The sequence below is a fragment of the Fragaria vesca genome, linkage group LG2 (assembly GCF_000184155.1).
Source record: "Fragaria vesca subsp. vesca linkage group LG2, FraVesHawaii_1.0, whole genome shotgun sequence".
Taxonomy (NCBI): Eukaryota; Viridiplantae; Streptophyta; class Magnoliopsida; order Rosales; family Rosaceae; genus Fragaria; species Fragaria vesca.
Window position 1 is genome coordinate 9597201 of NC_020492.1, and position 12848 is coordinate 9610048.

General features: G+C 38.3%; 1 protein-coding gene across 1 annotated transcript; it reads right to left on the minus strand.

Moving 5' to 3' along the window:
* Positions 1 to 1904: 1904 nt before the first annotated feature.
* On the minus strand, positions 1905 to 4773 carry LOC101295963 (cyclin-dependent kinase inhibitor 3-like). The gene is made up of 3 exons (XM_004290166.1): positions 4346 to 4773; positions 2364 to 2567; positions 1905 to 2209 (listed from the first exon to the last, which is right to left on the minus strand). Exons 1-3 carry the CDS (start codon positions 4771 to 4773, stop codon positions 2137 to 2139), a joined length of 705 nt encoding a protein of 234 aa, XP_004290214.1. The 3' UTR covers positions 1905 to 2136.
* Between the last annotated feature and the right edge of the window lie 8075 nt (positions 4774 to 12848).

Genomic DNA, 12848 nt, shown 5'->3' on the forward strand with positions numbered 1-12848 from the left:
TCAACTTTAACTCAGTATTATGCAGTTGAGTTATTTTTGATCCATAGCAGAGGTAAATGGATCTTCTACTATAAACTTAAATTTGGCGGGTATTTGTCTTTCATGTCCATCCATCTCAGGCTAGTCACTAATTATTGAATGCGAGACAGTAAGAAATTGCATGCTTACCAAGGAAAATTTCTCCTTACCAAGGTATAGAGGGAAAGGATGAGAGTTGAACTATTTTAGTAAAAGCCACCCGTCATTACTCTCTTATCGTGTTAATATTACTCTCTTTTATCGTGTTAATTCATTGCATTGGAAGTTTTATTATATTGTTTAAAATGAGAGATTAGGAGGAGAGGTTAGAATAATGTGTAGTCTCAATTGTAAGGGTTAAATGAAAACTCGATGCAATAAAGAAATCAATTTAGTGTAATTAGTAGTCAAGTTGTGAATCTCACTGAAAAAGATTAGAGACTAACATTAATAGTGCAAGGAGGTGCAAAAAAAAGAGGACAAGGGTTGGAGCTGCCTCGGCGGTTTCAAAATGAGACTTGGGATCTCCTAGAAACAAGTGTGAGAGTTGCCTAATAATTGATGCTGCCACAAACATAAAACCAGAATGCAAAAATGGCTCACAGAATCGCACTTTCGAGAATCACCACTCATACAGTAAAAGTACCCCAACCCAAGTTTTACTGCTTTGTGAGTTTATTGATATCCTATTCTTTGCTGTCCAAGGCATATTCTGTGACATCAAAACTTTAAACTTAAACCAAAGTTGTGCAGAACTGCAAAACATACCCAGTTGGACTGGATAGCAACACCCAACCCTGCAAAGTTCCAGTCTTACAATGGAACCAGAGGTTTCACAAAAAGAATGAGAGAGAAGAGAAAAGCCCCAGAGAATCTTGAGTCTCCACTTGTGATCTTCACCAGCTTCTTCAGAAAATCAGAACCGTACCCATGTGAACTTCAGAACTTATTCACATTCATAAGCTTCATGTAAATGCCCACTTGACACACTCAAACTAGGGCCATGCTTTGCCACCACAAATTCAGAAGCAGAAAATGTTTAAGAGTGATGCAACAAATTCAACAAAAACTTCCATGTCTGTCAGACCTGGAGGTCTTCAGTTTCATCATACTATTCACCCCTCCAGAACTGCCTCCCCCCAACCTTCAGTCACTCACTGGCCACACCACATTTGTTCTTCATGATATAATGTGCAAAAGCATGACTGATGGATTCTGTGCAGATCTAACATTTTAATCTTTTTGGTTGCTTCAATCTTATAGTTGTACAAAGTCTCACTCTATTAGGGTTCAAAGTTGAGCAAAAATAAAGCATACTACCAAACAATCAAACATGTATAACATCACTGCAGAGTAAGAAAAACTAATCAGAATGGGATGAAACCAACTGCAGTTCAACTTAACCAACAAGTCCAACCGGGTGCATGGACCATGATAGCTCTAAGCCTCTAAGTCTCTAACTGGTAGACATCAAGGATCACCCTCCTTGAAACACATTTTTTTTTTTTTTTTATCAGAACCTTGAAACGCATTAAACACATGGAAAAGAGACGACCACATCATAAAGCAATCTAACAAAACATTTCATAAACTTGGAAACATCAGCATCAAGACTGGCACCAAAAGGTACAGGTGGATTTGATAGATTTAATTAGTCGTCAATAGAATGCTGGGTACATAAACTCAGATGAAACGGACAAGACAGATATGGGAAAGGAAATTCGAGTTACATTTATTTCCAAAGAACATGAGCTCATCATCCAGTCATGCCTACCTACATATTGACAAAGGCTAATTTCAGAGAGGACAAATTGAAAATATAGATAATTAGATATACCCCTCCGATTGATATTGACAGGAGCAATCAATGAAATAAAACCAACCACCCAATCTCTCTTCTGCAACGATTCCTTCACTTTTTGTTGAAGAAACCTGGGTTTATACTCTAGGGACTGATTAGCATATTCGTCATAAATAGTAAGATGACTTTTCTTTACATGGGTTATGAGGTTGATTTGAATTGCTCCACCCGCTAACTACTACACTTGCTTCGAATTCTCAACCAAAAAGATAACTGAGAAACTGTGGGCAACGGAAACCCAATGATATTAGCCTTGCTTAGTAGGGAATCACTTGCTCCCATTCATACCTTCCTGGGAGGGGAATATCAATGGTAATGTCAAAGTTGTACCTGCAAAAATTAAGCAACAAACACATAAGGGGGATTGATGGTATTTGTCAGTGCATGTAGCCCATCACTGCTGACCCGTTGAGCTAAAGAGTACTGCCAATTAAAACATACTGAAATAACTTGAAGAGTCGATGAAGGACTATAAGTAACCTACTTCTCCATAAACAGTTTCTGTTGCTGCCGCTCAGCTTGTGCAAAGAACTCGTCCATATCAAGTGCAGTTGGAATTGTTCTTTGTGTATCATTTCTAGCTCTTTGGTTATTTGCAATAGAACTTGACCGCCTTGTTGTAGAACTGGGGGTTCCAATAGTGTCCGAATTCCTTATCAAGCTGCATGGCGTGCTTTCTCGGGTGCTTCTGTATAACCATGACAAATTTAGTAAGTTCTTGCATAACAACACTCACCAGCATATGTAATAGAACATACAAATCTCCATCCCCGGATGATTTATTCTTTGGTTTATTAACATATCACTACAATGACTAGTGAAACAACAAGTACTAACAAGTTACAAACATGACAATTAAAGTGCCACAAAAAGAAAATAAATGAGAAAGAGTGCATTGAATATAACAAGCTTCAAGTTGATCTGCAACTCTTTTGTCACCTACTGCTAACCTCTGAAATAGAGTCCCACAGAAAAGTTTTCAAGGGCAACTAGGCCCCGTGAAAATGATGTGTGATTGCTAACACAAATGAAGTGCAGGAGCTATTGTTGTCGGTACAGTAATAGATCATTTTATTATTTCTTACTGGCCAACTTTTCAGCAATACTACTTTAGAAACAAACAGGCTGAAAAATGAATTCCTAACCAGATGGAAACACTTTTTCTAGTACTAACAATAGTTTTTCATAAAACCAACAATAGTTTCTCTCTTCAAGTACTATGTATTAACAGATAGAAACACTTTTTCTAGTTATGAAACGGGTTTAGTTGGAAATCTTTGAGGCGATAAACTACATTGACATTGGTCTATAGATAAACAAAACTGGAGTTAGAACTACCACTGCAAACCAAATCCACAGATTAATTTGCAATCAAGTATGATGTCTGCATAATTATACTTGTTTCTGTTTCACTATTTTGTAAGCAGGAAAGAAATAAATCCGCTTTCCTCGATGTGGAAAAGTTGCTATTTTTTATAACAGCTCTGCCACATGTTTGCAAACTTAAACTATTGATTAAAAAACTTTCTCAAAGGTCCCTTTTATGAAAGTGAAATCATAGAAATCAACCTAAGAGCAGCAATACCACCAATGGGAGAAGAGTTCAATATGTACCTGTGTGCTAGTGAAGCTAGAAACAGCCAGAAAATCAACGGAAAAAAACGTTTTAAATGATTATATGCAAAAAAAGATTGCTTGTGCCTAAGACCCAAAGTGCAGAAACTACCAAAGTAAAACCAGTACAGCTCAAAACTTTCAAAATGTTTAACCCCTCTCAAGATTTCAAGCAAGAAAAACCCAATATTTTTCCTTTCATTATATGTATGAAGTCGAGCAGAATCAATAAACCACACCTGAAATGATAAATCTTTGAAAAACCCTACAGTTAAAATAATTACAAACTAGAGGAAAATGAGAAAAGCACACCAATAATGACCAGAAATGATAGATCCTTGAAATCATACAAAAAAAAATCACAAACTAGAACCCAATTGAGAAAACAGAGCCATCTTTAAAATTAGAATTAAATTCAGTTTACCCCCTTCTGGTTTGGGGGTGACTTCATGTTAGTTCCTACACTTTTATTTTCATCAGTTTACCCCTTGAACTCTTCAATTTCTGTCTGCCGTGCCCAAATTCTCATATTCCGTTTGAATTTACCTTTAATTATCAGCAGTTAAGGTCCAATTTGGACATATAAGGTCCGATTTGCCCAAATTTTAGATACTGGCCTCACAGTTAAGATTAAAATTATCAGCAGTTAACGTCTGATTTGGACAGAATATAGGACATTTGGTCACGCTTGAGGAAAATTCAAAAGTTTAAAGGGTAAACTGATGAAATTGAAAATATAGGGATTAACATGAAGTTACTCCCAAACCTCATGAGGGTAAACTGAATTTAATTCTTAAAATTAATAAACCAAATTTGAATAACAGAGAGAGAGAGAGAAGCAAAATAATATACCTCTCTCTGGTTTCAAAATCCAAGTTGTTTTCCCCAAAAGAAGCCTCAACATCGTCAGCTTCACATCCGATATTACCAAAACACCCCTCCGTCTCCTTCCTCTCATCCCACCCCAAATCCGCCGACGATCCCACACTCAGCCTCGAACTGGGCCGCGAAGTCGCCACCGGCCGGCCCGGCTTCTTGCCGTCGCTTCGCAAAGGCGGCTTCTCGAGGCGGCGGCTCCGGAGCTGGAGATAGTAGAGCGAGGACGAATCGGAGTCGGGCGATTGCTGTGGCTGTAGCTGAGGCAGTTGCTGCTGCTGGAGCTTCTGAAGGGCTAGGGTTCTGGCTCGGGTGCGGACGCCGAGAGAGGATTGAGGTGAAATTGAAACCTCCATGACTGCGATGTCGCCGGTAATTTTGGATTTCTTCATGTATTTTCCCATTTCGGGATGTCTCCCTCTCAAATTTTGATTTTGAATTTGGTTTAAGGGTTTGATTCGGAGAGAGTGTGAGAAAGAAAGGGAGGTTCAGAGAGAGAGAGAGAGAGAGAGAGAGAGCGGGAGAGAAAGGGAGGACCAATTTTTTGTAAAGGGGGAGAGAAAAGTTAGGGTTGGGGTTAGGGAACTACTTTAGTCTCTATATATATATCTCTACACATACATATTCCCCTGCGGCTCTCATTCATTTTATTTCTTCTGTTTCCTATATATTTTTTTTTTATCTGTTGAAATATTGTTCTTTTTCAAAATAAGAAAAATGAAACCAACTTGTGTTAGTATCGATATCTTGTAGAGTTCGAGTTCAAAACTCTCACGTGTTTACGGTCGATAGGTGTATTTGAGTTTGGGAGATTAGTTTAGCTTTGTTAGGATTCTTGTAACTTTTGGTCTGAATACTGAATGAGTGTGTTACTAACTTGCTAATATACCGAGGTGGCTTGTTACCTACCTCACTCTCAATCAAAAAATAAAAAACACTTTTTTCTCTATCCCAAAAATAAAGTAATTAAAATTGTTTGTGTCGCTTATATATGTTAACTGGTTGGGTTATCAGTTCATGTACAGGATTGTTCGGTACTCAATTGTGCATTAGAGACCCTCTCTTTTTTTCCTTAATTCGTAAACCGCTACTTTTACTATGATTTTGTCCCGTAACTTTCTTTTGAGTCGTGTAATATTATTACTTGCACATACACTTGCAGTAAATCTGTTGAAATTGCTAGTCTTTGGATGATTATAGGATAAAGACTTTGTTACCTACCTCACTCTCAATCAAAAAAAAAATAAGACTTTTTTCTCTATCCCAAAAATAAAGTAATTAAAATTGTTTGTGTCACTTATATATGTTAACTGGTTGGGTTATCAATTCATATACAGGATTGTTCGGTACTCAATTGTGCATTAGAGACCCTCTCATTGCTTTCCTTTATAAACCGCTACTCAATCAATCAATTGTGCATTGGAGACCCTCTCTTTTTTTTCTTTAATTCGTAAACCACTACTTTTACTATGATTTTGTCCCGTAACTTTCTTTTGAGTCGTGTAATATTATTACTTGCACATACACTTGCAGTAAATCTGTTGAAATTGCTAGTCTTTGGATGATTATAGGAAAAAGACTTTGTTACCTACCTCACTCTCAATCAAAAAAAAGTTAAAGACTTTTTTCTCTATCCCAAAAATAAAGTAATTAAAATTGTTTGTGTCGCTTATATATGTTAACTGGTTGGGTTATCAGTTCATGTACAGGATTGTTCGGTACTCAATTATGCATTAGAGACCCTCTCATTGCTTTCCTTTATAAACCGCTACTCAATCAATCAATTGTGCATTGGAGGCCCTCTCTTTTTTTCCTTAATTCGTAAACCGCTACTTTTACTATGATTTTGTCCCCTAACTTTCTTTTGAGTCGTGTAATATTATTACTTGCACATACACTTGCAGTAAATCTGTTGAAATTGCTAGTCTTTGGATGATTATAGGATAAGCATTCAGACCATATAAAAGATTTACAGGATCTAAGATTAGTTTGAATGTTCGGCATGAACATGTCTTAGAATTAGGTCCCAAGTTCTCTTATATTACCTACACTTTCCTTACGATCAACACGTTCAACTTCTTTGTATCTATAAACTCTCAAATGGTGTTTCAAATTTTGGTGATTCATAAGGGTGAAGATTACGTACAGTATATAACAATCATAATAATTGAAAACAAAAAAATGGCCTGGAAATCAAAATTAGAAATGAGGTGCATTTAATCCAGTAAACGTTACCAATGGAGTTATTCAAAATTTCAACACACTCGTTGAGTCTTCAAGTCAAAGTTGAACTAAATTGGACAGACTCTCATTCAAAGTCTTCCAAGTCTTTTAGGTCAACTTGGACCTGATCGAGGGAGTTTCTCCTGCTGCTACTAAATCACAAAGAGGATCCAAATACATTTAAAATGGAAGCCAAATACTCAATATCTTGTGCGATTAACACAATCCTCCGATGGATCCTAAATTCACGCCTATCTAAGGATTAAAATCTCTGCAATATATCTGATATATTCTCTGATATCTCTTTTTTCGAATGACTGATATATCTATAGAGGTCAATATCTTATCTTTCACCGTATCTACGATATTTCCCTGATATTTCTCCGATGCCGTCAAATATCTCCGATATTTATAATATTTCTGATATATCACTGATATATTAAAAAAATATCTGTAAACAAAATTGAAATGATATCCAGAAGAGAAGTAATTCTCTCGAGGTATATCTCAATGAAGAGTGTGGGTCTCGAGTGATATCTAGGATAAAAGTAATTCTCTCGAGGTATATCCCAATGAAGAGTGAGGGTCTTGACTCTTGAGTGATTTCTGGAAGAGAAATTCCCTCAAGGTGTATCTAGAATAGAAGTAATTCCCTCAAGGTATATCTCAATGAAGAGTGTGGGTCTGAAGTGATATATGAGATATAAGTAATTTCCTCGAGGTATATCCCAATGAAGACTGAGGGTTTTGAGTGATTTCCAGAACAGAAGTAATTCCCTCGAGGTATATCCTAATAAATAGTGGTGGTCTCGAGAAGATGATGATAAAGAAGGTGGAAGCGGAAAAGGTGGTGGAAATACCGGGTTTGTATATGGACAATCTTCTACAGTTGGTGGATTGAGCAATTTTTCATCTGAAGAAAATTATGATCATGCCTCTCATGATCATGGCTATAGAAGTACTAGGTATGGAGCGCAAGAGGATACCATGTATGGGGGGAGGACTAGAGGTCCAAATGATGATCAGAATGTTGTTTCAGTTGCGCTAAGTTTTGAGTCTATCAGTTTAGGTAGTGAGGCTAGAACCTTAAATGAATCCCAACAAGGCAACAATCAATATGACTATAATGTTTATGGCTATAATCAATGCATGGAAGTCAGTGACTAGTCATCCAGTTGGATTCATCCTTACTATCAATTTATAGAGGAAACAGTTGGCTGCTCCAAAGACATATATGATTATCATATTCAACACTACAATTCGTATTATATGAGTCATATGTCTTGGTCTGATTATTGTATTTTTGTGGACCAGTATGCGTCTTATCAACAATCTAGATTCTCATTCTGGATGTAAATGAAGTTGATGTTTGTAATATTTATATGTAAATCCAATATATCAGGGAAATCCGGGAAAAAATATCGGGATTTTAGGAAGAAATTTTTTTTCTGAAATATCCTATATCTCCCTTTTCAAAGGACCGATAGATACACCGATATCGATATTTTAATCCTTGACCGTACCATTAATGTTCAACTTGAAACAATTAGACAGTGAAGGAGTCTAGCAAATAAGTACAGTCTACCAACCTAACATAAGCAAGAAATAGAAAAAACCGACCTAACCTATGTAGTAAGCAAACTAATAAAATATCTGGTATGCTCACTATAAAGCAAGCCCTAAACCTACAAACTCGCTCCCTATGTATTGATGCATCTAGTCTCCTACCTCTGTGTCACGGGTCGATTTTATACGCATTGGAACTTGACCCGTGCGGCGTCAAGGTTACTCTTAACCGAGGCTAGTCTGTCTTGATATTCTTTCCATATAGCCTATTTTCTTTTCTTGTGCGCCTCTCGTGTCAATCCGACCCTTCATATTTCATCCCCACACCTATGGGGTTTCACCAACAAAAGCTACTCACACCTGAGTCTCACATCTTGTGACTAACCGACCGCTTCCTTGTATCATTGTTGTGCCCTAGACACTCGTCCGACCAATAGGTTTTTTTTGTCAATCTAGCTTATGCCAACTAGTTGCTGACCAACATGCACCTTGTAGCAAGCACAACGAGGCCTAGTTGGTCTGCACCTTCACACATTGGGTCATCCTTTTAAGAGCTTGTGCACCTTTCTTGCCTCAAGCGCTTGTCAGCGAGATTCGCCATCTAAGGTTCACATCCAAAACCAATTGGCAATGGGTGGAGTGGCCTAAACCTTTATAAACCCACAAGCAATGTCTCATATTCCCGATGTGGGATTGATATCTCAACATGTCTCACCTCCTGCATACTATCTCAGCACTCATCTGGCTTACTAGCATACTTACTTGAGTAGGCAACCTACTCTCAATGCCCACCATGCATTGGCTTCCATCCGTCTAGCAAGGTGTCGCCCTTCCGTGCTTGCTGACACTTCTCTTTGGGCAAGGTTGAACCCAAACTCATGTTTGCGTCTTGTTTCATGGCTAATGAGCACCACAAGGTCCGACATATATTCATTTTGCCCACCCGTTAGGCGCCCATGCCATGCTGATTGCATAAGGGCCGCTCACATACGAACCTTGTCACCAACATGGAACCACAATATCGACATGTTGGTCAATATTGTCCATGAGACTTCTTGACTCATGGTAACGTGTGTCGCCCCTTTCTAACGACATATGCCGGCTCTTGGGTCCCCTAATTTTCCAGGAAAGATTCGCCTAGTGCCCTATGAAGGCTAGCATCGAGGGTAGTAAAGATTCTGACATCAAGTACCCCTCTATAGAGCATACCGGGCAAATTCTCATTTAGTAAGAGGAAACATATAAAAACCGAGGAGGACCAACTCTTATAACTAATTCATGCAACATAATAAAAATATGACATCAAGTGCATTGAACTTCTTTCGACATTCTAGACAACTTTCATGTTCAGACTTTTTCTAAATTCCAAACCTAAGTACCTCGAACTAGAATTTCCACTAAATTACGGTATTGCCACTTGATATCATGTCAACCCCTATGTTTGCCTTTGACATGCCCTTCTTGGGAATCACCTCCAACCATGGAGTGTCACGATGGCACTGCATTTTAGTGCAACTTGTGACACCCTCCCCCACTTACAATGTCAATGTCCTTCATTGTCGTGTGCCTGTATCCCTTAGTGCAGCTCGTGACACTATCTAGCACGCAGTTATGATACGTATGAATCTAATTGTCTACATTGAGCCCAGGCCCAAAGACCCATGCCTAGCCACCTAATTCCCCACAATGGGAGCTTTAACCACCACTACCATTGAGCTGTGTGGAGGCCCGCCTCTCTAGGCAGCCATCATTGTCGCTGGACTTCTGACCTCTCGGCTCGAAGTCTCTAATCACTGACGTTGAACCCAATTCAAACCCAATCGCCCCTGAAAGAATCAACCAAAAGATTCAATCTCACAATGCCTCCACCCAACCAAAACTAGACCGCAGCCACCGCTGAAGCTGACGAAGGGTAAAACAGATCTATCTGACACTGTCCGATCCAACTCCTACCCCAAACTTCAACACCCAAACCAAATCAACTATTTGGGTTAGCCTCCTCGAACCGCCTCAGTGACGCAACCCAAAGATAGAACTCGTCGGCCTCACCTTGCTGCCCCACGCGCTCGGACGTATAACCCGATCTTCAACACCGTTGATCCGAACCTCCCTCAGTCCACGCCTTTGCCTTGCACGATCAATCGCCTTACCGGAAAAGGAGAACGGTCGCCTGCTGAACCCTAGGGTTCGACTTCATAAGTCTCTCTGGAAAATATTGATCAACCTCATCCTAGTAATTCTTTCGTAAAGCAATTCTGTTAATTAGTTTCTCGGCCAATAATCAAGTAAAATTATCGAATATGAAAAACAACTTGTTGAACTTGTGGAATTCAATCATGACTATTGTCTCCAAGTCTCTTTTGTTTGATGTACGCGGTAGAAGAAAATCAAAGTGCGATGATCTTGGTGAATCAAAGTAAGAAAAGTTTGCTATGTTAATCAACGACATTAAAAAGAAGGGATTTCTTCAATTCCTTTTGTTGAAGAATCTCTTTTCCCTTGATACTTTGTAACCCACAAAATACCCTGTCAAGAATTAATAAACATTTGGAGCTTGCATAAGTAATCCTCTTACATTCTTACTACTTAACAAAAACACTTGGTTTTTAAGGGAATATTGTGTACCCGACTGGGGATGAGTATAACAGGGGAGGTTGGTGAAGGAGAAAAGATATCTAAGAACCAAATCAAATCGGGGAGCTTCAAGTTCGTGGTTTATGGGAGTGCTGAGTGTTAAAAAATGATGTACCCGACTGGGGATGAGTAATTGAGTATTTGAGTATAATAGTCCCGACTTTTTCCCAGAATTTATGGCTTTTTTGTGCGTTTTAGGGAGATTAAGCGCCCATATCAATACCTAAGTACGGACATCCCAAGGGAATCTTTTTTCCCGCAAGAAACTTCCCGCCAAAATGCTGCTACTCCATTGGTCCAAATGTCCAGTCATCAATACGTCTACCTGTGCAATGCCAAATTAGACAAGGAGGACCCACACACTTGTTTGTGAAATATAAGATGATTCCTCCCCGATGTAGTGATGTACCATCATAACACGACCAATTTTTTTTCTTTTCTTCTTTTTAAATATTTATTAGAGAGTACAATGGAGAATGAAGAAACTTGTTCATGTGTGCTTTAGGTCTAGTGGTAAGAGAGTGTATTAGAGATTACAACCTATCAAACTATGAAGAATTTTTCCATTCTTGTTCAACATTAGTATCAGGTTTTTTGCTATCAAGTTTTCGATTGCCACCTACTGATCTTTGATTTGCTATCACCTCTTGTTATTTCCGGTTATATAATTAAGGACCACTAAGTTGAGAACTAGTTGAAAACCTTTTCGTTTTACCCCGTTTTCGATTACATATTCGTTTCTTAACTGTCTAGTTTGTAGATATATATGAGTAGATCATCTCTACAAATTTTTATCCAAATTGAAAATCATTAAGACAGTCATAAATGTTTTTCGTTTTACTCTGTTTTCGATCACATATTCACATCTTGACTGTCTAGTTTGTAGATATATATGAATAGATCATCTCTACAAATTTTCATCTAAATTGAAAATCATTAAGGCAGTCATAAATATTGACACGACCCACCCCGAATTTCACCCTGAAACCCGGAGTAACTCGTGCGGGGACCACCTCCAAGAAAGATATTACCGAAAAATCAGCATAACCTCCCTTGAAAATGGACAACCCTTCCTAACGAAAACCTGCAAACACTTCTAAAATTTTTTAATCCAACCTTAACTCCGGGAGCCTACGTGCTCCCCAAAAACAACTACCTCCAACAACACAACATTATCCAACATCAAATATAATTATCCAAAAGATACCAGAAATCCTCCAACAAATATTCTAAGACGTCAACAAGTCTTCACCCACAACCGAAATAATATACATTAAACCCAAGTATTCAGAGTTACTAAACACTAGCGGAAAAAGAAACCACATGTAGGTTAAACATGTAACCTACTGATGAAAAGTGGTGGAAATGCGGGTGACTATGCCTCGTCTCCTACTAGGTCCAACCCGAACTCTGCAGACTGGGCATTTTAAAACGAAGGGCCCAGGGGAAACATTTGAACACGTTAGAGTGAGTGGACAAAAATAAAATTAATGAAATAATTCTTTATGCTTTTCCAATTTTATTTTTCCATAGAAAAACATGCTGCATGCGACAACTCAAAACGCTCAACACGAAAACTGGAAATTTCATGACTAGCTCCGGCCAGTCTCCAACGCTAAAAAAAATACAGCCTCTCAGGCTAAAATAAAATATGTATGTATTACACTCGTCATATCCCTTGTATGAATTTTCTTGAAACAACTAAAACAAATAGAAAATTCACACAAGGCTACAACACCTGCGTCTAACGCTCACGTTGCACCATAATGGCATTTTACCTCATTATGGTGGAAAAGACGGTGTATAAATATACGCGCATATCCCCTATATAAATTATTATTTTTATATAGGGCTACAACGATTGCGTCTAACGCTCACGTTGCACCATAATGGAATTTTACCTCAGTATGGTGGAAAAGCACGTATAGCTAGCTAGCATTCTCTCATATACATATTATTCTCATAATCATCCACATATGAATATATTTATATACTCACCGAAATTCTCAATTTCGGTTATTCTCCAACAACATAAATTATTTCGCATGCACATTAT